General features: G+C 31.8%; 2 protein-coding genes across 2 annotated transcripts in view; one reads left to right on the forward strand and one right to left on the reverse strand.

Annotated features, from left to right (window-relative positions):
• Positions 1 to 498: 498 nt before the first annotated feature.
• LOC126889267 (uncharacterized) lies at positions 499 to 1,078 on the forward strand. Its single transcript, XM_050657381.1, has one exon. The coding sequence runs from the start codon at positions 653 to 655 to the stop codon at positions 983 to 985; it is 333 nt and encodes a 110-aa protein (XP_050513338.1). The 5' UTR covers positions 499 to 652; the 3' UTR covers positions 986 to 1,078.
• A 14,306-nt stretch (positions 1,079 to 15,384) lies between these two features.
• Positions 15,385 to 26,228, reverse strand: part of LOC126889259 (endonuclease/exonuclease/phosphatase family domain-containing protein 1-like) — an 82,923-nt gene continuing 72,079 nt past the window's right edge. The window contains exon 5 of the mRNA XM_050657368.1: positions 15,385 to 26,080. Within this exon, the coding sequence (XP_050513325.1) occupies positions 25,803 to 26,080 (278 nt within the window). The 3' untranslated portion in view covers positions 15,385 to 25,802. The remainder of the gene's footprint in view (positions 26,081 to 26,228) is intronic.

Raw genomic sequence — 26,228 nt, forward strand, 5'->3', positions numbered from 1 at the left:
ACAATGTACCTGGTTATAAGCGAACCCTCGTAATACCCGTATTCGTTATAGAGAGAGTATATTGTTATAGAGAGTATTACGGAATATCATGTAATATAGTAGGTACTGCCATGGTACGGCATGCTTTAAAATAAATTACGAATTATTTTTACCTTTTACAACATGCAAAATTTGATTTTCATTTTGGGGTATAATTTAAAAAATTTCTACGAAGATTTTGGAATTTAAATATTAGTATTATTGATTTTACAATTTTTTCATAGATAGTACCATGATACTATAAATAAGTTTATTTATAGTATCATGGATAGTACGACTTGTAACATTCCTCTTATATAACTTATATAACTTATATAACTTATAACATTCCTCTTCGGAAGAGAATGCAATAAATGTTGCCTATAATCAAAGCATAATCGTTTAAGTGTGGCTGAAAAATCATTATAGAAAAAATAAAGTCATAAAAATGTCAATTTAGGAGAGTTGTCATTGTCAATAATGTCAATGTCATAACATTAACCTATTTAGTTTGTTTTTAATTCAATTCATTTAATTTATTATTGATAAAAATAATTCAAAACTGTTGAGTAACTTTATACCTATTTGGATACATTTAGAATCATTCCAAAAAAATATATGAAGAGTACCAAAAATGAGCAGTGAAAAACTTACCTCAGAGCAAAAATCATTTCTAGAAGAATGTAATTTAGAATTTTCAGAAAGATACACTGATGCAGATGTTGAATTCATGAAAATATTCGATTCAGAAATACCTCCGCCACCAATTGTATCACCCTGGTATGGTAGACAGAGATTCAACAATAGGGATAGGGACAGACCAGGAGGAAGCTACAACAACTACAGAAATAGGGACACAAGTCGGGATTATAGCGAAAATCACAGAGGTAGGGAGTACAGGCATCATCATCAAAGGGATGATAGGGAGTATAGGCATCCTCAGCAGGATAGATTTAGACCTTACTGAATGAATATACCTTGTCAATTTTTAATTGCTGTTTAGCTCAAATTGTATTACCTATATCGATTATCAATAAATATCCTATATTTTCACTTTTAATTGATGTTGTGTTCATAAAATATAATTTGCTGGAACATTCAGTTAACCCTTTTGCTGTGGATGCTGTCGAAAGATGTCATTAGCTGCTTAAGTCAGATTCAAAAATTTATTGACTACGTTTACAAAAAAAAAATTTGAATTGTAGCAAGTCAATTTGATATATATTATAAAATATATAAGATAATGTGTATATGCAAATAACATATAGAAATACATTCACGCACATTCACAAAATGAGCCATCGGAAAACATAGTGAGTAATATTCATCTCCATGATACTGCTTTAAAATGATCAAAATATTCATTAACAGAGTAAAAAGCAAATCTCAGAAGATTTTTTTTCAGAATGACTTTAAATTTATTGATTGTAAGGTTTTTAAAATGCTTATGTAGGACATTATTATATTATTATGTTAAAGTCAGTAGAGTTTTTTGTGATTTACTCAAACGATATTTGACTGTTCTGATATTATTGGCACCTCTTGTGCTGTAATTATGCAAGTCAGACTGTTTAATTAAAAAAGTATCTGCAGTTTTGTGTGTTTCCACTAGAACATTGTATAACCATAGTGTTGGCAAGGGCATTATTTTATATTTAATAAATAATGGTTTGCAAGATTCCAATTAACCAACTTTTGCAATTATTCTAATTGCTTTTTTTGCAATTTAAATATTGTTAGTGCATTGCAAGAGTTTCCCCACAAAATAACGCCATAGCTTAAAAACGAATGGAAAAGAGAAAAGTAAATTGTTCTTAAGGTATCAACACTTGTAACAAGTTTTAGTTGTCTAAGTAAAAACAAAGTATACCCTATTCCACGAACATACAACTGTTGTGGACTATCTCGACAAAGAATATTTTACTGTGCAAATTATGAAGAACGAAAGTAAATTGCAAAATACATTGTTGATAATTGGAACAATTATTAGAGCCATTTACTTTCGCACTTCTTATGTTGCACACTAAAATATTCGTTGTTGTGATAATCCAAGACAGTTGTATATTCATGGAATAACCCATACTTAAAAGTTTACCTTTGAGATGGTCAATATGGTTATACCAAGTCAGTGTGTTGTCAATTGTCATGCCTAGCAATTTTACAGTATTTTTTCCACAGGAGCAACGAATGGATTAGATGAAATAAATAAATTTTGAGTTTTGTTGTCATTTAGTCTAAGTTTACTTGCTGCGAACCATGATTGAGCATTTGCATTTACATTCGTAGAAGTGATTTCTAAAAGAGAACGATTTCTGTCAGAAAAAATAAAAGTAGTGTCATCTGCAAATAATACTGTTTTACATGGAGCCATAAAATTGGGCAAGTCATTAACATATATAATAAATAATAGAGGGCCCAAAACAGAACCTTGTTGAACTCCATGCTTAACATGCTTAAATTCAGACAGACAATTTCCGTATCTGACTGCTTGGTATCTATCACTTAGATACGATTTAATTAGTTCTAGAGGAGTACATCTGATACCGTAAAAGTGTAGTTTTTTTTAGTAAGATATCATGAGAAACACAGTCGACGGCCTTTAAAAGATCACACAATATTACGGCAGTTTGGTTATGCTTCTCCAGGCCATCCACTATGCTACTCATCACATCTAAGAGTGCATGAGTTGTGGAACGATCCTTTCTAAACCCATATTGTGAACTAGTAAAAAAGTTATTGGTCTCAAAGTACGATATTAGGCATTGCTTCAGAATTTTTTCTATTTTACTGAACATGGAAACGATAGAAATTGGTCTATAATTGTTTACAAGATCACGATTGCCCTTTTTAAAAATAGGAACAATTTTAGAGTATTTAAATCCAGTTGAAAATATCCTGATTGAAAAAATATTATTAACCCATTAACCGCCAAGCAAAGAAATACTGCGATAATATGTAATATATTTGATTAATTAGAGTAAGATAAACTTAAACATTCGTAAAAAAATTGTTTTACACTTTGATAATGGCAGGTGTCACAACAACAAAATGGTTCGTTTTCGAACCTTTGGCAGAAATGAGGTATAAAAATTGAAATACACAATTTTATTTTTTGTGAGAAGTCTCAAAACATTTAGAGTATAAATGGACCTGGAAGTTTTGATAAACAAAAATAGTATGGTTAGAACATTGCCTACACCTTCTTCAGCTTATTTCTCAAAAACGAAGTCGAACAGCCCTTTATCTTTTTTAGAAATTATTTTAAATATTTCCAGTTTACACTTTCCAATCCTGTATCTTGCACTGTGCCAGTTGCATAAATTCGGCAAATCGACATATTGTCTACAACACTACACAACCTTCCTTATGTAGCCCCCTCCCCCCCTACTCCTCCACCCTAGATTATAACAAAACTGAATACCAGAATACCTGTCTTTCTAAAGGTACATATCCACTACGTTCGTAATACTGGACCACCGAGGCACTGCCGCACGGTCGTTGGTGCACTGTTGCAGGGTCCGGGAGCGCCAACCATCCACTATGTTCACGAACCTCTTGCACTCCGCGTTCCCTGCAACTGCTCCAATCGATACGGTATGCGCTCCTCTACATATAAACCGACACAAATTGGAACGCCAAAGCGGAGCGCGCACTGTTGCACGGTCCGGGAGTGCCTACCATTCACTATGTTTACAAACCACTTGCGCTCCGCGCTCCCTCCAACTGCTCCTATCGATACGGCATATAAACCGCCACCTATTGGACCGCCGAGGCGAAGCGCGCACTGTTGCACGTTCCGGGAGCGCAAACCATCCACTATGTTCACAAACCTCTTGCGCTCCGCGCTCCCTGCAACTGCTTCCATCTACATGCATGCGCTCCCTTACATATAAACCGCCACAGATTGAAGCACCGAGGCAGAGTGCGCACAATTGCACAGTCCGGGAGCGCCAAACGTGTCCACTATGTGGAGCAGTTGCAGGAGCTCGGAGCGCAAGCATAGTGGATACGTGAATTTACACATAATAAAGAAATATCCCAATAAATGACTGCCTGTGCATCACCTTGAACTTATTCCTGATCAGACAGGATTATATGTCGACTTCCGCCAATGGTTCGTTATCGAACCATTATTTTCAAACACGAGATTTGAGGACTCAGAAAATTTTTTTTTGTATTTTTATAACAATTGGTGTACAAATAGGTTAAAAAAATAATGTTTTAATTTATTTAACCACAAAAGTGTTATGCCAATTAAATTACTACAGTAAAAATAAAGTTGTGTCGAAAGGATTGAAAATGTCGGACATTTAGAAAATATTTTTGTGATGAAAGCATGAGTTTGGAAATTAAACAAAATTAAATTTAGTTACACTTATATCTTCTAGTTGCTTAAAAAATACAAAGATTTAAAAAAAAATTAACGAATTGTCAAAAAAACATTCTACAAAAAAATGGTGCGTTTTCGCACCTTTGGCGTTAAATGGGTTAATGAGATGTGTTAAAGGTTCAGTAATTATTTCACAAGTATTTTTTTTATAAAAGAAGCGTTTAACTCATTTGTATCCAAATAATTTGAATTTATTAATGAATTTATAACCTCCGATACTTCTTGTTGAGTAGTTGTAGATAGAAAAAACGAACTCGATGGAGCTTGGAAGTTTTGATAGTTCAAGATTATGTCGTCTGATGTATTAGGAAGGGTTTTTATAATGTTCTCGGCAATTTCAACAAAAAAGTTATTGAAAGTGTCACAAGATATATTGGTTGTTATATTATGTGAACTATTTGTTTTGTTACGCTCATAGTTAGTTATCTTCCAACATGTCTTGGATCTATTCTTTGAAGTTAATATTAATTTATCATAAGCCATCTTTTCGCGTTTTTCAACTAGCCATTATAATGATTTTTGTATTTTTTATATTCGTTGTAATGTATTGGATTTTTACTAGAATCAGCACATATTTTATAAGAGTGCAGATAATTTCTCATATTTTTTAAGTTTTCATTGAACCAATTTACAGGACATTTTTTATTTTTAATAACCAATGTTTTTAATTGAAAATATTGGGATACTGCATGATTATAATTATCTGTTAAAAACGTTGCTAAGTAATCTACATCAAAATCGCTTCAGAAGCAGATGATGTCTTTTGAAGCCATCAGCACTGGCACATAACTTATTTTAGTGTATCGTCAGCCTCAAGTGAATGCCGTCTTTCGAGTCGAAATTTGCAGATTCGAGTAAATCTGCAGTGAAAGGTTCAACTGTTAAGATTCTTAAACTGTTTGCCGATTTGGCAAACTACAGTTGTTTTGAGTAGTATGGACCTCCATAACAAAAATGTTTGTTGCGGAAGTTTTTTGGGCTTGATTAATTATTAACAAATTACATCAAAAAACGTAAATTTTTTGCTTTTCCTTCTATCAGCGAAAAGTGAAGCATTTGAAACAAAATTGAAAGTAAAAAACTTATGTCATATAAAAACCTTCAAAATTTCATTTTTAAAATGTTTCTCCTTATTTAGTGCTTAGAAAATTTTTGGTTTTTTATAAATGTTAACTTTTTTAAAAATGAGCATAGAACCTTCATATTACATGGAAGTTGGGTCTGGTGGTACTTAAAATACGCTTAAAATTTCGAAGTAAAATATAGTTTAAAATTTATTTTATCTGTTTATCTTAAGTTAAAATTTGTTTGCAACAATATACATTAGAAAATATTGAAGCTACAGTAATTCTATGGGCAAATTTGTTGATTTTTTGCTTATAAACCTTTAGAATAATTTTTTAACCATTGTCCACTGGAAAATTATTTTTTATTATGAGAAGGCTGGCTTCATATGGCTGGCTTCATATGGCTGGCCTTGGATGGAGAAGGAGCTGTTACCTGAATCTCTGGTTATTGTTTATGTATTTTGATATTTATTTTTTTTATTTGTATATACATATTTACTTTTTCCGTAAATTATGAATATGCATTATTTAAATAAATAAACAACTAAAGAACTTAAAAAAAACCACTTTATTTTTTTAGTAATATTTGAGGTAATTTATATTGTAAAACCTAAATATTTATAATTAATTATGTATGTATACTTCTTCAATCAACTTCGAAAATAATTTATTTATAATAGATTTTATGGAAAAAGCAAATTATCCTATTCATTTATTTCTAAAAAATTTTAGCATTGTTTTATGTATTTCTTTGGAAATAAAAAATCTCAAACAAACTGCGTTTTATTTATTGCTAAACATGCTGTTAAAAAAATCATACAAGTCTTTCACCATGCTTCAGAAGGTATGTTACGCCATCGGACCCCCTGGGCAAGTATACATCAATGCTAGTTAATTGAAACAGGGTTAAAGATTCAATTGATGCCGGAACAATCCGAGAGGATATCCCCGGCAAAAATGCCAAACGATATTATTATTATTCCAACGCCAATCAATTTAACCTTGTTTTCTGCAGAAGTAGGTATATATTAACCATAAAAATTTATGTCTTACAATAAAAATTACTGCAACTATTACTATAAAAAATGTTTAAAAAAATTAGATGGTTTAATTAACAATTTATTTATTTAAATAATGCATACTCTTAATGTATGCAAAAAACATAAAGATTAAAAAAAAGAAACATCAAACTCCATAAACAAGAATCAGAGATACACTTTGAAGCTTTGTGGATGATTCCATTGAAAGGCAAATCTTTTTCGAATTTGGCACGTTAAAACTTTAAAGTGGCTAGTAGTATTTCAAACGCTAATTAGATGTCTTAATAATTGTTATAAACAAAGCTACTGTGAATTAAAAAAGGGACAATATGTTTTAGGACATCTTTTTTTATTTTAAAATATGTTTGCAATATTTGAAATTGTTTCTCTTAATAATATTTATAGAATTACCCTTGTGCTTTCATAAGCTACCATAGAATTACCCTGACTTCGTTATTTTCAAAATTGTTTAAAAACAATTTTATTTGGAATAAACAAATAACTTTTAAACTATTTAACCGATGACTTTAAAATTTTGAGTATATTTTAAGCACCAAAAGACCCAACACTCACTGTAATATGAAAGTTGTAAGATTATTTTTAAAGAGGTTATTAACATTTATAAAAAACCGAAATTTCTAACTTATTTTGTAATTTTTTAACTAAAATAAGGATAAAAACATAACGCCATTTTTAGGTTTTATAGGCCAAGGTTTTTTTATGAAAAAAAGCGAAAATTGGCAGTTTTTTTACCTTAATTTGTTAATAAGTTGAGGGCTGAGAACGATAAGGTTCCAAACGCCATTTCACAAATTTTTTAGGAAAGAAATTTCTAATTTTAAACCGTCATAACTTCGTTATTTGAAGGACTCTAAATGTTAAAATTATTTTATACCACAGTGTAGTAAATTGTAACAACGCCTCAAGTTAGATAATGTCATAAGTAAGATTCTAATGTGTGATTTTGTAACATTTTTACGACATCTGCAGTATACTTGAAACCTTAATGCACTATAAGCCTTGTAATTGGAACCTTATGGAATTATAAGATAAACAGTTCACAGAAAATTTTAAATTTTCCAAAATATTGTTAGCGCAATTGGTAAAATTAAGCAGTAAATTTCAAAATAAAGCGAATATTTATCCTTAAATTGAAAATCATAAAAATAAAATAAGAAAATTATATTTTTCCTAAATTAAGCTAAAAAAAAACAGAACTTGAAATGAAAATAAAAAAAATACTTCTACTTTATCGAAAAATGTATCTAATTAAATTTATCTTTTTTTATTGAATATATTACAAATCAACAAAGTTTTTACTTTATTTCTGACGGAAAATGTTGCTTGGAACCTTATGGACCGAACTTATAAGTATTTCTCGTACTTGAAACCATATTTCATTATTGATTACATCGCTATCTAGAAACAATTCAACGTATTTCAAATATCATTCGCTTTACAAAAACCGATTTTGTACAAAATGTCGCCTTGGAACCCTATGGTTCTCAACCCTCGAAGTAATAACTAATTAAGTCCAAAAAAATCTATTGCAGAAAATATACAGTGCGTCCATAAAGTAACGCATAAATTCATTAGCTAAATAAACAACATTATCAAAAATTCCCGAAATAGGTCGATTTTTATTTTTAAATTACGATTTTTTGGCATATGTATCATACCAGTGACGTCATCCATCTGGGCGTGATGACGTAATCGATGATTTTTTTAAATGAGTATAGGGGTCATGTGACAGCTTATTTGAAAGGGAATTTAATTCTATATTCAGTAATATAAACATTAACATAATTATTTATACAAGGTGTCCAAAAAACATTTTTTTCAAATTAAATTAATTGACTCAAAAAAAAGAATGTATGTTAGTTATTTAATTCTAAATACATTTTACTACTGTCAGAAAACAGAAAAAAAATACTTGAAAAATAAATATTGATTTTCGCTTGAATGAAATATTCAAACAGGTGGGTGGCAGCTTTAACATTGAATTTAAGCGAAAAACAATATTGATTGTCAAATAAACATGTTCTTCCTGTTTTTTGACAACAGTGTCAGTAAAACGTATTTTGAATTAAATACATTATATACATTCTTCTTATTGTCTCAATTAATTTAATTAAAACAAATTTTTTTGGACACACTGTCTAAATAAGTATGTTAATGTTTATATTAATGAATAGAGAATTAAATACCCTTTCAAATGAGCTATCACATCATCGAAAACGCCACAAAAAATCATCGATTACGTCACTAATATGATATATAGGCAACAAAATCGTAATTTAAAAATAAAAATCGACCTGTTTCATGAATTTCTAATAATGTTGTTAATTTATCTAATAATGAATTTATGCGTTACTTTATGGACGCACTGTATATGTTCACCTTAGAGAGGTCCATACTACTCAAAACAACAAAATCCTATTTCCTGGACTAAATAACAGGAAAATGATAATACAATATAATCTAGTCCATAGGATTTCTCCATGCGCTTTCTTTTTGATTACACTTCTTCTTTTTATGTATTTGTACCCAATTTCCATAAATAAAACAACAATAATTAACAACTTACTCTTTATTAAAAATTGTTCTATAAGTATTTACATAAGATTTCTTTAATATATTATTTACTTTGTGATGTGGTGACAATATAATCTACTATACAACTGGTCAAAACTTTAAAAAATCATAAAAAGAAATGTTCACAACGGCTTCTAAAAAAAACTTCACTGGTTATTTTGTTGAGTAACTATGTATCTGGTTAACGAGGTCTGTTTGGATATGTAAATCAAAAAATATAATTGGTTTAATGAAGAAATCATTTTTGCAGTCTATTAAACGTAACACAGTCAAAATGAATGAATTATCTACAAATTTCTGAAAACTGACTAGTTTGTAAAATTGGTCACATTTTTTAAAATAAAATAACTTAAAAAACTTTTAACATCGATGTAAAAACTCCTGTTGCAATTGAAATACTTTAATTAGAATTTAAAAACCCAAATGGATTACATTAATGTTCATGTTCCGATGGTGTGGGTGTGGGTTAACGGAATCATTAAAAAAAAGTGTAAACAATAAACAGTAATATTTATTTTATTTTTGGTTAAAAGGCGTGCTTATTCATCTCGTAAGAGGGTTGTTTATTGTTTGAGGGCAGCGAAGGGGCGTCTGAGCTGCCTGCCTGCCGTGACGATACTGCAGAGACCACAACACGATCATCATGTTTGCGGTTTTACAATATGGCTAGAAAAGGCAATAAATTACTACATCTGGCGTTTTAAAAGCTCAGAACCTCTCTGTAGTTTTAGGAAACGTCTTAGAATGCATTTCCAAAGTGCGTTATTGACATAAGGTCTGATAAGGTAATTCATTTATGGGGAATTCAGTTTGTTAAACTGAACACACCAAAAACATATGGTTAGGGATACATTTCGTTTCGTAAAACTTCTTAGCATCTGGTTTGTATATTAAATGTGAATTTTATATGACCGTTTTGAGAAAAGTTATTAAAAAATAAAATTAGCAAAAATAGTAATTAAAGCGTGTCACCACATTCAGAACGTTTTTGGACTTATCAGTCCATCTTCAGTGAACCTACAAAAAAGTAAGTACCTAATCCCACTAGATTAAATACGGAAAAAGTGGGTGAAATTTTGACTGTTAACAAATGTGGTTGTGGTTATTTACTTTGAGGTACTTGCTAAATAGCCCCAGAACCCAAAAAGCAGATGAAAACGGATCATCTTCCGGGAACACAGGGTCCCTACTAGAATATTATGTAATCCATTTGGATTTTTAATTTTAATTAAAATATGTATACGAATTACAACAGGAGTTTTTACTTTGTTGTTAAGGGTTTTCAACTATACAGGGTGTTTCACTAACAATTGTCCATGTAACTGGAGAAACCTTAGCACAAAATACGACGATTTAACCCAAAACACTTATAAAATATTCTTCCTTACCAAGATACAGAGTGTTTTATTACAAAATTCTAAAATGATTTTAGCCCATTGTTCAAGCACATTTTAATATTTTTTGTTCAAACTTGACACACAGTTTACACATGTTAGGGTACTTTAACTAGTCTTAAAAGATAGTTTTCCGCTGTTACTAGAGGCGTGCTGTAGGGATATATACTTCATTTTCGCCCCTTTTCACCCCTCACAATCCACGCCACTGTCGTAATAATCATTTCAGCATGTTTTTTTATTCCTTGTTACTTTTTACATAAATATCATCCTTTTGTCTCATTGCGATAAAGTAAGTAGTTTTCAAGTTATTTGCGTTTAAGGATAATGGATTCCATAAGACTATACCTCGTCCAATTTACTTACCGTTGCACGTCATCCGCGCCATAGCCTGTGACACGATACCAACACGAAATATCTAGGCGGTAGGTGTGTTCCCCTTTAGAATAATTTTGATTCTAAAAAGGAACACACCCACCGCCTAAATATTTCGTGTTGGTATCGTGTCACAGGCTATGGCGCGGATGACGTGCAACGGTAAGTAAATTGGACGAGGTATATGTACTTTAAACTACATTCAATAAGATTATGTGTTTAAAATACATAATCTTCTTGAATCCATTACATTAAAACGCAAATAACTTGAAAACTACTTACTCTATCGCATTGAGACACAGGATGATATTTACGTAAAAAGTAACGAAGAATCAAAAAACATGCTGAAATGATTACGACAGTGGCGTAGATTGTAAGGGGGAAACGGGGCGAAAAGGAAGTATATATCCCTACAGCACGCCTCTGATAACAGCGGAAAACTATCTTTTAAGACTATTAAAGTACCCTAGCATGTGTAAACTGTGTGTCAAGTTTGAACAAAAAATATTAAAAGGTGCTTTAACCATGGGCTAAAATAATTTTAGAACGTTTGTAATAAAACACTCTGTATCTCGGTAAGGAAGAATATTTTATTTAAGTGATTCGGGTTAAATCTTCGTATTTTGTGCTAAGCTTTCTCCAGTTACGACATGGACAATTGTTAATGAAACACCCTGTATATGGTACCTATCCCGTTTTAATTTAAAATAACTTATTAAAAGAGTGTACAACCAGCAGTGGTCATAGGTAGTAAAATTGGTATTTTAGTGATGTAATACAATAAATAAACAGAAACATTTTGGTGTCAATGTATTTTTCTCTACTGAAATATTTAAAAATATATATATATATATATATATATATATATATATATATATATATATACGACTCATTCTGGAGGGGGTGCTGAACATATCTAGAGGGGGAGAATGATTTGTTTCAAACTATCCATTAAAAATCAGGTATACTCAGTGATTTTCATGGTACTAATAAAATATTTGCCTGATTTTGGCGATCCTCTCCCTAAAATATTTTAAAATTCATTAAAGAACAAACTTTTTCGCTCTATTCTCTTCTAATGATTGTTCTTTATACATTTCAATCACCCATTTGTCATTCTGAACATGCAGCGCGTGAAAAAATCCACATAAAGCGCTAAAATTTTGAGTAAACATAATTTGACAATCATTTGAAAGTTTGCTAGACGTGAGGACCTGGAGAAAACCGGAAAGATTAGAGGCATAGTTTGGAGGAGCCCAAGGCACGGTTTGGGTTGTAGTGCCAAGAGAGACGAAACTTCCTTGTGGCACTCATATCGTTCATATCAGATTTGGAATTGATTTGTAGAGATTAAACTGTCCAATGACTAAAAGCACTAAAAGAAATCTGAGGAACACATTTGTAGGTCTATTTTTTTAATTATCATGGTTAAAAACGGAAAATCTGGTTGTTCCGTGACAAAAAAGCGGTTTTTATAATAGACGGAGAGGCAGCGCTGAAAAATCTCTTTGCATTTACTAAAGCTAGATTTTTCACAGTTGATTACTGTGAGTGTGTACAGAAACATACTGTGGTCGGTCAAACGAAACGTAGAACAGGGGTTACTGAGAGGGTATTAAGGTTGCTTTCCTACGAAGGTAATTAAATCCATTTACTAAGGCTGAAAATCAGTACACACATTCTAAATTAAATATAAATAAAAGTTATTATAGTCGGTCAGCTGTATGACGGGACAGAGCCGGTCGGTCGGCCCCAATAGTCGATTGAGGAAATAAAGCATTTTGGCTCGCAATTTTTTCGTCCAGCATGGATTTACTTGAAATTTTTACAGAAGGTAGGGAATAGTCCAAGGATCATTTTCTATATCATGCCGCTATCATACGCTAAAACCTAGGGGGTGGTTGCCACCCCATCTCGGGATGGGAATTTTTTATTACATTTTAACCATGTAATTCGATGGAAAAAGTGATTCTAAGAAAAAATGTTTTTTACATTTTCTTCGTAAAACTAATATTTTTCGAGTTATTCGCGGTTGAAAATAACAGTTTTTCGACGAAAAAAACGACTTTTTTAGAGGGGTTTTTGAGAATACCTCGAAAAATATGCATTTAATAAAAAAAACTGTAGATATCAAAATTGTATCTTTTAGTAATACAAACCAAATTCTTTTCCAATAATATCTTTAAGACCAATACAAACCGAGATACGGCATGCTAAAGGTTAGCTTTTTTCGTCAAATGCATAATTTGAAATATTCAAAGCCAAATAATGGGAAAAATTTGCATTTTTCGAGTAAAACTTAAATAATCTTTTTTCAAGTATACAATTAGACCTTTAAAAAAAATAATGAAAAGTTTCTAGCATGAAAATTAAGCGACTTATAATCAAAAAAATGTTGGTACCTGCTTTTCTTTACGAAAAAATCAGTGAAACTACCTTCCTAATTCAAAATTGGTCTTCACCTTTCTGTAGTTCCTTTTATATTTATATTATCAATACACTCAAAGAGTTTGACCCATTTAAAATGCCTAATTTTGGAAAAATTGGAGTTTAAAGAAAAATTGATTTTTTGCAATTTGGTATTTTTCACCTTTTACTTCAAAATATCTCCGAAAATACTGAAGATACGAAAAAAATTATAAAATGCTAAATTGTAGCTTTTTTAATGACTAAAATTACCATGTGCATAGATTTTCATTAAAGTGAATAGTTAACCAGATATAGCTGTTTAAAACCTCTATTTACCAGCAAACACCCCCTTATTCGAGCCCTTTAAACCCGCCCCAATTAAAAACTGGATCTTACGAAATTTAATTTACACAGTCTTATATCTCTTTAAAAATCCTACAAAATCATTTTTGAAGAAACTTTTTATCGCTAAAAATATATAGAATATTTTTCGAGGTATTCTCAAAAAACCCTCTCAAAAAAAAAGTCGATTTTTTTCGTCGAAAAACTGTTATTTTCAAGCGCGAATAACTCGAAAAATATTAGTTTTACGAAGAAAATGTAAAAAACATTTTTTCCTTAGAATCACTTTTTCCATCGAATTACATGGTTAAAATGTAATAAAAAATTCCCATCCCCGAGATGGGGTGGCAACCACCCCCAAGGTTTAAGCGTATGATAGCGGCATGATATAGAAAATGATCCTTGAACTATTCCCTACCTTCTGTGAAAATTTCAAGTAAATCCATGCTGCACGAAAAAATTGCGAGCCAAAATGCTTCATTTCCTCAATCGACTATTGGGGCCGACCGACCGGCTCTGTCCCGTCATAAAGCTGACCGACTATAATAACGTTTATTTATATTTAATTTAGAATGTGTACTGATTTTCAGCCTTAGTAAATGGATTTAATTACCTTCGTAGGAAAGCAACTTTGATACCCTCTCAATAACCCCTGTTCTACGTTTCGCTTGACCGACCGCAGTATGTTTCTCTACACACTCAGAGTAATCAACTGTGAAACATCTAGCTTTAGTAAATTCAAAGAGATTTTTCAGCGCTGCCTCTTGGTCTATAATTATTGTGCATGTACCACTATCAAACGTCAATCAATGACAATGATATATTTTAGTTCTTTTCATTTACACCAGAAATTTCCAAATTATTTAGATTTCTATGCCTGGGAATTGAATATAATGGTCTAAATATTGTTTAACACACATATCAATATAAGGATCCATAAAAACTATGACAAACAATCCAGTTTTATGAAAATGAAAGACAGTATCCTCTTGCGTAAGTTTCACTCTTTTGAGATCTTCAGAGAGGACTATGGTCTGCCCTGAATCAAAAAGAAAACGAACTGTCTCCCAATGCCGAATTACACAAATAATTTGCTTACAGACGCTGTAGCGACTTCTACTTTAAAACAGTTCAAAGTTTTAGATCCGAAGAACTAAAGACTTGTACTGGAACCAAGTTCTGCCTCTCTGATGATCTCTAAAAAGGGTGAAACGTACGTGAGAGGGTGCTGGTCACATCTGAAACGAATTGAAATATAAGCTGTCCTTCAATTTCTACTATAGTCCTTGGGCCCACATATAAAATTATTATTTATTACTTGTTATTTGGGTGGAGTCGGACAAATTTGGAGCTTAGCGCATTATGGTAGTGGGGCGTTTGTATCTCAAGCTGTCACGAAGCTGTCAATTTTATGCAAGAAAAAAAATTTATAACCACATTGTTCACTTTATTGTAATCAATGGTTTTTATCATATAAACAGCGAAAACAATTTTGTCGGACAAAAATATTGGGCCATATGACACGTCGGACACGCTAAATATGTCAAATTTATGAAAATAATAAATTTATTACCACATGGCTAATTTTAACAGAATCTACCATAAAACATTTTTACAATAATATGGTAACCTTGTCGGACAATTTTCACGGGGCATATGCGCAGTCGGATGCGCCGAAGATGTAAATTTCCTGGATTTTTTTTATTTATTACTAGAGATGTAATTTTTATTTTGTACTGTTTTTACATGTGTAATGCATATTGGATCACTTGTCGGACAAAAATAATGGGACAAAAAATTTTCCGAAATTTTCCCTCGTCGGATTTTTTTTTTGAAAATTCGAGACAAAAAACTACAGAAAGATGTTTGTCATTGTTCAAGGAGTATGTACACAAATTTTCAGATCAAAATTTTTCCAAAATTATCCCTCTTGTCGGAAAATTTTGGGTACAACTCTATGTTGTGTACCAATTTTCAGCTAAATTGATTCAAAAGTAACCGAGAAAAACTGTTTTAAAATTTTTTTGACAATGCCTCCTCTTAAGGACGTTGATAACCTAAAAGAATTAAGTTTTCTGTTCGTTTGCCATAACATTTTTGTCAGATAATTACATTTTTTGTTTAAGAATATAATTACTTGTAACCTACTACTTTTGTCGGAAAAATGGTTGTGAAGATAAGGGATGCACATAGTTTAAAAGTATATTTTACTAATAAAAATTAAATTTTTTGTCCGACTGTCGATTTGCCCCAATATTTTTGTCGTACTTAGATTTTTTTATTTAGAATATAATTACTTATAACCTCCTATTTTTGTCGGAAAAATGCGCATAAGCCCCGTGAAAATTGTCCGACAAGGTTACCACATTATTGTAAAAAGGTTTTATGGTAGATTTTGTTAAAATTAGCCATGTGGTAATAAATTTATTATTTTCATAAATTTCACATATATAGCGTGTCCGACGTGTCATATGGCCCAATATTTTTGTCCGACAAAATTGTTTTCGCTGTTTATATGATAAAAACCATTGATTACAATAAAGTGAACAATGCGGTTATACATTTTTTTCTTGCATAAAATTGACAACTTCGTGACAGCTTGAGAGACAAACGCCCCACTACCATAATGCGCCAAGCTCAAAATTTGTCCGACTCCGCCCAAATAACAAGTACAAAAAGTTTCGACGGTGTGGTCATAAATAATAATTTTATATGTGGACCCAAGGACTATTAGTTTTATTACTATCTGAGTACAGGGAACCTAGATTCGTTGAAATTTTTACCTAGATGAATAGACAGGTCGTGGAATGCAATTTTAGATTCCCCCTAGTCTTCTTCTAGTTCATCGTTTTGGGTTGTTTACCAGAACTTGGTTCCAGTAGAAGTCTTTAGTTCCTCGGATCTAAAACTTCGAACTGTTTTAATCCAGTTTTAACATTTTTAAAATAATCTTTTAAATAAATATATATTATAATTCTTCAAACAGGTACTACAATCAATGGTTTTTGTACATTTTTGTTGATAGAATCTTTCGAGTTATGAAAAAATAGATATTATAGAGATATATAGTTCAATTCGTTAGTACATATCAAGTAAAGATCTACCATTTGTACACTTTTAGTAGAAGGAAGCTTAAAAAGAAATGAAGCTATGGACAGAACTGTACCTGCAGTCAAATTTTGTTCACCTAAAAGAATCCTGGCATACAAATGTCGAAATTTGTTCATTATAAATATTATTTTATCTCTGGGTATATCTTTGGGACTCAAAAATTAACAATTTCAACAATCCCGGCTCAAACATCTGTTTTTCTAGCCGAAAAATTAATCTAGTTCACATTTTCTTTATAAACAAATTTCCTAAACGATATATACAAACATCAGTGCTCTAAATAGTACATGCATAGTGTTGAATATGCTGTTCAAGACATTTAGGACCCATAAATGTCAACCAATATGAAACGATGACTATTTTTGTCGACTGTCACTTGTCAGGTTGTACAGGATTTATATTAGCATAAAAAAATAAGAGTCATCCATATCAATTTAATTTTTGAAAGTCTCAAACAAATATTATTTACATATACTGTTTACATTACGTAAATGGGTGACATTGCTTCTGCAATGTAGGCCACTCGTTTTGAAAACAACGGAGTCAGCAATTATGTACTATTAGTAATTAACGGTCACATTTAAGTATGAAATCATAACAAACAATTAAATTAAAACAGACTACTTCTAACAGTAAATATCGTTAGTCCAGGACTGTTTTGTGGCCGATCAAAGTCCATGGAGTTTCAGAGTGCATTCTAATGTATTTTGACCCGCTGAATTCTAATTTCAAACTTGCTTTTGCGTCTTTTGGTCAATTTGTTCCTTAAAAAAACCTGCATATATGTGCCTAATAGATCTGAAGAAATGAAGAAAGCGTTTGATAGAGTGAGAATTCGGGACGCGATACATTATTTATTATATGAAAAAGGAATGCTCCGTTGGTGTGTTGACGGAATCAATGAACTTAAATTAAAATAAGTGTAAAAACAACGAACAGTAATATATTTATTTATTTTGACTAAACAAACGTGCTTCGTTTATATCTCGTAAGGGTTTGTTATTTTAGCGAGGGTGTGACTGTGCTGCGTGCTCACCGTTACGATACTGGCCGAGACCACAAATGCTATTATGTCATCATGTATGCGGTTCTACCATGTGGACAGAAAAGGCGATAAATTACTAAATCTGGCGTTTTAAAAGCTCATTTCAAGTTGACATAAAGAGCGTGGCCAATCTGGCAATTTGTGTTTCCCTGAAAAAGACATTAATGTTATACAATCTGGTTTTGTATTTTAGGAACGAAACACATGTGAATTTTAAATGACCCATATTATTTTCGTTTAGAAAAGAAAGTTAATATTGAAAATTACCAATTAAAAAAATAATTAATGAAGCGTATCGCTATAGGAATATCACTGGATTTAATAAAAACCATTGAGAATATATAAAAAGATATCATAACTATGGTAAGATGTAAAGGAAAACTATCGCAACCTATCAAGTATGAAACTGGCATTAGACAAGAAGATTCGCTGAGCCCATTCATATTTAATCTGATAATGGATGAAATCATAAAGAAAGTTAAAAAAGAAGATGATATAGAATGGGGAAAAATGAAGATGACCTACAAAGATTAATTACAGAATTCGAAGACTCAAAATTACCAAATTTCAGTTTGGCAACACTATGTGAATGTTGATAGTAACATATCCCTTTTAAGATAAACAGAACTGTAATTTAGTCCAGACAAATTAATATATTTTTTTGCAAAAAATGAGATTTTTCAACCAAATAATGTTTCAAATATGATGTGCAAAATAATTTTTAATTGGGTTCTATTAATGAGCTTGCTTTTTTTGTCATTAAAGTAGATAAAACTTTAAATTTCAATCATTAAATCATTATCGTCCAGTTATCGTCTTAATTATTTTAACTGTACTAATATCCGTCGACTAATTCTGAATGATTAATGGGTTGTTAAAACATTTTATCTGTAGCGGCACCTGGAATGTCTCAAAAATATCGAATTTCATTGATAAAATGCGCATATGCGTTGTAGGCAAGTTTAAAATTATAATTCAGCGGCTCAAAATATATAATAGTCTCCCGTTTTATACTGCTTTCGTGGTTTTGGGATTATAGCAGGGTAGTCGGCTATATCTAGGGCCTACGGTATAAAAGGAAGGTAACAGGGCCAGTGCTACGCTTCAACCGCCTATTATTACGCCTGGTTTTACCTAAGTTACTCATTTTATTCAGGCTGACTCGATATGGGGCTTAAAGACATTTTTAAAATGTCTAGTTGTTCTTGCCGGCGCTAGGATTTGAACCCCGGCTTACCAGCACTCGACTCAAGCACACTACCGCCCGAGCTACGCCGGCCGGTCAAAATATGAAACTCTGTGGACTTTCATCGGCGACGAAACAGCCCTATTTTCGATAAACTTGTTTCATAATATACAGGGTTGAACCTAACTTACCTTAGTACAAATGTGCTCATAAAAAAAGCAGCTTTTTGAAGTTACAAATTGAAAATCTATTTTTCCAATATATCGAAAACTATTAGAGATTTTTTATTGAAAAAATACATGTGGCATTCTTATGGCAAGAACATCTTAAAAAAATAACAGTGAAATTTATGAACCCAAAAAAATTTTATGGGGGTTTTGTTCCCTTAAACCCCCCAAATTTTTATGTACGTTCCAATTTCATTATTATTGTGGTACCGTTAGTTAAACAAAATGTTTTTAAAACTGTTTTGCCTCTTAGTACTTTCTCGATAAGCCAGTTTTTATCGAGATATTTTGAACATTTGTAAAATCCACCACATATTTGTAAATGGTTAAGTAAGATTATAGAATATTATTTTCATAATAGTATTACCAGGTCTCTATAATCTTACTTAACTGCATGCAAATATGTGGTAAATTTTACAAAACGTTCAAAATATTTCGATAAAAACTGGCTTATCGAAAAAGTACTAAGAGGCAAAAAAGTTTTTTTAAAAACATTGTGTTTTTAACTATTTCCCTTTTGTATCTTCAAATGGCTGTAACTATTTTTATGTGGATATTTGTACTAAGATAAGTTAGGTTCAATCGAACTATTTTTGGTCCCAGAATATGTGATTTAATTTATGGCCGACCTTTTTGTTACACCCTCTATTTTAAAGACTTTTTAGCATATTTACCATAAAATACAAGTTCGTATGGGTCCCAAAAGCCGTGATGAGCGTGTAGTAATAAATATCTTAAAATAACTCCCGACATTCGGTAAAACCTCTCACATTACCCTGCAATAATACATATCACAGTGCCGCACCAATAGTTTTTACATTAACTATATTGAGTATAAAATGAGAATGCTGTTAGAATTAGTAAGCCACTGGAATTTTTGTTTAAACTGGTTTCAACAGAAAAAAAAGTTTGTAAATGGTCATATGAATCTTTTATCGACAAAAACGGTTATAAAATAGATAAATTTAGGTTATAAATAAATAATAAAGTCTACAATGAGAGAAAGTCTACAAAATAGATTAGTAGTAGTCTACGGGCAAAGGGGCTTTCGTGGTAGATTGAGGTCCATGCATAGGCATAACCAGGGGGTGGTTTTGGGGGTTATAACTCCCCCTTTTGGATGTACTTTGAGCTCTATACGCTTAACACCATTATTATTCCATACTCCCCAGAGACCTTCAAGTAGATGTCCCTTAGGATCATCCTGGTTACACCTCTGGGTCCATGAGATTTTACAACTGATTTTTGTATATTTTGACCTGCTGAAACCGAATCTTCAACATGATAATCCTAATTTTTGGGCAGGAATTTGTTATTAACAATTTAATTGTTTAAATGCTTATAACTAATAAACTAATAAAAATATACCCTTTTTTCAAATCATATTTTGATTATTTTAAATAAACAAACCAACCAAACTTTGAAAAATTAAAATCGGTCCATTAAGAGCTAAGATATTGCTAATTTATTATTAAAAAATAACAAATTATCGACTATTTCAGAAATTGTTGCTTATAACTTCGCTTTTGCTTAAGAGCCAACAGTAGCGCGCCATCAATATAACTTCGGGAGATAGTAGCACACCTTTTTTCGAAAGTTCTGCGAAACTTCGGCAACAGTGCGTCGGGATTATTTGACATAACTTGAATATTGTGACATTATACTCATAGTTGCGCTAAATGGAAGTAATAGAAAACAATTTTATTATAATTAAATAAATATTTATAAAAATAAACCAAAATACAACGGCTATTACACTTAGAAATCTAGCGCAGGTTTGTCAAAATGACAGTGACTATTTCTGTATGTTGCCTAATCAGTTATTAGTTATTTAAAAATGAATAACCATTTTCAATTTCAATTTGATAAGGTATGGCACCCAGGATTACTTTATAAAATCAAAAAATCCCTACCCAACAAATACTTTGACTTATTAAAATCATATCTAAATCACAGAGAATTTGAAACTAAAGTGGAGGATGAACTATCAAACCGTAACAAAATTCAATCAGGAGTCCCACAAGGTAGTATATTGGGTCCACTTCTTTATGTACTGTACACATCCGATTTACCAACCTCTCCACAAACCACCATTGGAACTTTCGCTGATGACACAGCAATATTTGCAACTGAAGAGGATCCAAGAGCTGCAGTATTAAAACTTCAAGAACACCTAGACCAAATTGGACAGTGGTTAAAGAAATGGAAGATAAAAGCTAACGAAACTAAGTCAACACATATAACTTTCACACTAAGGAAAGACCAATGCCCAAATATTAGCCTTAATCAAGTCAACATACCACAACAGAACATCGTCAAATACCTGGGGCTTCATCTTGATTCTAAATTAAACTGGAAACAACACATTTTAAAGAAGAAGAAACAAATTGAGTTGAGAGTGAAAGAAATTAATTGGCTTATAGGTAGAAAATCTCGACTCTCAATTGAGAACAAACTGCTGATTTATAAAACCTATATGGACGTACGGTGTAGAACTATGGAGTTGTGCCAGCAAATCAAACACAAAAATTATCCAAAGAACTCAATCAAAAATTCTACGCACCATCGCAAATGCCCCGTGGTACATTTCCAACCAAACCCTTCATACAGACCTAAACATCCCGTTAGTCAGCACAGTAATTCAAGAAAGAGCCAACAGACATCACGAGAAATTGGAAGACCACCCCAACCAATTAATATTACCATTACTGCAGCCACTAAACAACAGAAGATTGCGAAGATTATGGCCCATAGATCTTCGCTGAAACTGAGGTGAAACCGCTGGGTGATGTACCTCATAACGCCATTTTAGTGTACAATAATACATTGATATATGTTATTGTACTTGTTATCAAATTAGCTTATAGAATATGTAATTCTGATTGCTAATAAATGCTTACAAAAAAAAAAAAAAAAATTTCGTTGCAAAACGAAAACACAGCCGAACCATATTCTAGTCCAATCAGAGAGTACCGCAAGCACCCCTACCGGTTTCGAAACTTATTAGTCTCTCATCAGGAGGCACATATGCTGCTTTCCCTGATCCAACCAAAACAAACCCCAGCGTGCAGTCCCGGATTGCAACGAACGAAATGGCATAGATGCCCTAGCGGCAACTGCTAGCAAAAAGACTAAGTTTTCACTCTAATGGCATATAAAACAACATAATGCTATTCTACACCCCACCAGAATGAAAACAATGGGACAATGGGAACCTTCTCTGGTTACACCTCCGAGGCTTTTACAATTGGCAAGCCATACGGATGCTGAGACTAAGGAAGATGAGGGAATTCTACAATTTACAATTCACGTCCCATCTGCTCAGCGCGGTAAAGTTCCAACGAGAATGGTTCCCTTCATACTCCACACAGAGTAAATTTTGTTTAAATATTAGTTATTTGTTCGATTTCTTGTTAGAGATAAAAAAAAATTAGTAGTTTCAATGTGACACAAAATCTAGGCATGGGATGAAAAAGTTTATTTGAAGAAAGTGTATTTTTTTGTCCTTCTTAATGGCAGTACAGGCTCTTTTTAATATATAGAGTAATTTCCACATTCTAACATATTTCTCAAATTGGGCTATGTACCGCCATTCTTTACTATATTACCATGTGTGCCAAATATCTCGACAAAATATTCAAAATTAAAGCCGCAATCTTGGACCGCGTTTTCCGTTTTTGATGACGCTCTATTGTAGCCTCTTAACGTAAAAAGATTTACAGCACCGCATTTTAAAGCTACGATTATAAGCTTTAAAATAACTTTTGAAAGATTAAATTTTATCAATTTTTGACGAAGTTACATAAGTTTAAAGTATACAATTTTGGTGTAAAAATATAATCGAATTTGTTTATGTTCGGTGTTTATTAAATGATAAATAAATGAAATAAAAAATTATTATTCTAGAAACAATAAAGAGCAATTGGAGGTTTACGAGACACGCAGAAGATATTAGTTAAGTTAGTTCAGTTTTTTGTGGAGACATTAATATTATACAGTGAGGACGTTTGAGTTGGAATAAATTCATTATCTCGAGAATGGGCGAATTTAAAAAAAATGCTGAGACAGGTCAATTTTTATTTTTAAATTATGACTTTTTGGCGTACCTATATATCATACTAGTGACGTCATCCATACGGGCGTGATGACGTAATCGATGATTTTTTTAAATGAGAGCAGGGGTCGTGTGCTAGCTCATTTGAAAGGTTATTAAATTCTCTATTCAGTAATATAAACAATAACCTAATTATTTATACAGGGTGGCAAAAATTTTTTTTTGATTAAATTAATTGACACAAAAAGAAGAATGTAAGCAATTTATTTATTTCAAAATACATTTTACTGCTGTCAGAAAACAGATAAAAACGTTTATTTCACAAAAAACGCTGCTTTTCGCTTAAATTCAATGTTCAAACTGCTAAGAGACAAGTGGGTTGCAGCTTTAACATTGAGTTTAAGCGAAAACAATATTTTTTGTCAATAAAACATTTCTTTCTGTTTTCTGACAGCACTAAAATGTATTTTGAATTAAATAAATTACATACATTCTTCTTTTTGTCGCAATTAATTTAATTCAAAATTAATTTTTTTGGACACCCTGTATAAATAATTATGTTAACGTGTATATTACTGAATAGAGAATTAAATAACCTTTCAAATGAGCTATCACATGACCCCCACTCTCATTTAAAAAAAATCATCGATTACGTCATCACGCTCAAATGGATGACGTAACTAGTATGATATATATGCCAAAAAGTCATAATTTAAAAATAAAAATCGACCTGTCTCAGGATTTCTCTCCCAATTCGCTCATTCTCGAGATGAATTTATTTCAACTCAAACGTCCTCACTGTATATTAAAGCTCAAAATGTTCGTTTTCCATTCTGCTATAGTCCTCATTAACATGATCCAAAATTTTTTGATCTCATACCATCGAAAAATCGGTAAAAACAAATTCGATTGTTTTAAAGATTTAAAAAAAATTAAATTTCATCCAAAAAATGGATAAAATTTAATTTTCCAAAATTCATTTTAAAGCTTTATCATAGCTTTAAATCATAGCTTTAAAACGAGGTAAGTACTTTAATTTTTTTTAAATTGAACAAAAGCAAAGTTATATGCAACAATTTCTGATATAATTGATAATTTGTTATTTTGTAATAATAAATTTGCAATATTTCGGCTTCTAATGGACCGATTAAAAAAAATTAATTTTTAATAACAAATTCTTACCCAAAAATTCGGATTATTATGTTAAATATTCGGATTCAGCCGGTCAAAATACAGTGTGTCAATTTGAAAAGTTGCCACCCTCTATAATTTGGTGCCTATAGAAAATCTAAAAATAGGAAAATCTAGGGGGACATTTTGTAGACCAGTTTTCAACTAAATTACATTAACCCTCTAGCGGGGGCGGACACTACCCCCAAAATCTTTAATGGAAAGGAGGTTGAGTCATACCTTATTTTAAAGGTCATTCAATTACCTTATCAAAAATACCACATACCTTATATTTCTTTTCAGTACTTTTGGAAAAATCTTGGATTCAATACTCTAAAAAAAATTTGGAGTTCTGAACTCGATACTTAATACCTTTACGGTTTTACTTGATTTTTCCAAAAATACTCCAAAAAAATAATCCTAAGTACTCCAATACCCAAAAAAATTCAATTTGGAGTTCAATACTCCAAAAAAAGTTTTGGAGTTCTGAATTCGATACTTAATATCTGTATGGTTTCACTTGATTTTTCCAAAAGTACTGAAAATAAATATAATGTGTGTGGTATTTTTGAAAAGGTAATCGAACGATCTTTAAAATGAGGTATCACTCAACCCCCCTTTCCATTAAAGATTTTGGGGATTGTGTTCGCCCCCGTTAGAGAGTTAATGTAATTTAGTTGAAAACTGGTCTACAAAACGTCCCCCTCACAAATAAATTTGACGTGTTTTTGTATATTTTTAGATTTTCTATAGGAACCAGATTATAGGGGTGGCAACTTTTCAAATTGACACACTATATATAAAAATCAGTTATAAAATCTCAGGGACCTCAATCGGCCATACAACCCCCCTTTGCGCCCTCAGACTGTAGAATTTTGATTCCAAATATACTTAAAAATTTGATTTTTTTCTATTTAATTACTGCTCAACTATTCTAAATGTGAAATAAGCCACAATTAACTAAAAAAATGATTTTATTAACATCGCATGCCGTTGTCAAAATACAAAATATTAATATTAATAAAATATTAATATTTTGTATTTTGACAACGGCATCCGTGTGGATGTCGAACAGTTAATAAAATCATTTTTTTAGTTAATTATGGCTTATTTCTCATTTAGAATAGTTGATTACAAAAATTCCACAAGAAAATAGCTTCAGAACAACATTAATTACTGTTGCAATGATATATTTCTTTAATCTACGCCACTGGAGCCAATAACGATAAAAATTAAATTAATCACGGTTAAAATAACAATAAAATCTGTTAACTTCTAAAATCAGTACGAATTTTCTAACAGCAAGCCCATCGTACACAAATCTCCATCACTTAGATGTGATCAATTAAGGCTAAAATCAAACTAAATAAAACTAAATATCACAAGGCGACGTCTGAGGTGGAATTGGTGAACAATTCCGCATAGACGGGACAGTAGGGGCTCGCAGGCCCTCCCCAGGACCAACCGTTCGGAATGGCGAGGTGGATGAGACCCTGTTTGACGATGCCGTTCGTCCCGGTAAGATGTTTCTGCAGTTTGGTGTTGTACAGAAGGTTGGTGGTGTGCGATCTGGCCTCGGCCGTAGGATGCTGCACGAAAGTGGTGTTCGTGTTTTGCGAAAATACCGGCTTCAGGTTGCCGATGTTGAAGTGGTCATCTACGAAGAGAAAAATTGGTTATTAGAATTTTTTAACTGTTTTGTTTTGTACGACACTGGAGAAATAAAATTATAAGAATTACGATATAAATATTATGAAAAAACAAAATAAAAATCATGGATCGTGTCACCGGGACGTATTCTGTAC

This window comes from Diabrotica virgifera, chromosome 8, assembly GCF_917563875.1.
Source record: "Diabrotica virgifera virgifera chromosome 8, PGI_DIABVI_V3a".
Taxonomy (NCBI): Eukaryota; Metazoa; Arthropoda; class Insecta; order Coleoptera; family Chrysomelidae; genus Diabrotica; species Diabrotica virgifera.

Bases quoted from the DNA above. Each gene is read 5' to 3' on its own strand.
- LOC126889267 (XM_050657381.1), top strand. From the start codon at position 653: ATGAGCAGTGAAAAACTTACCTCAGAGCAAAAATCATTTCTAGAAGAA.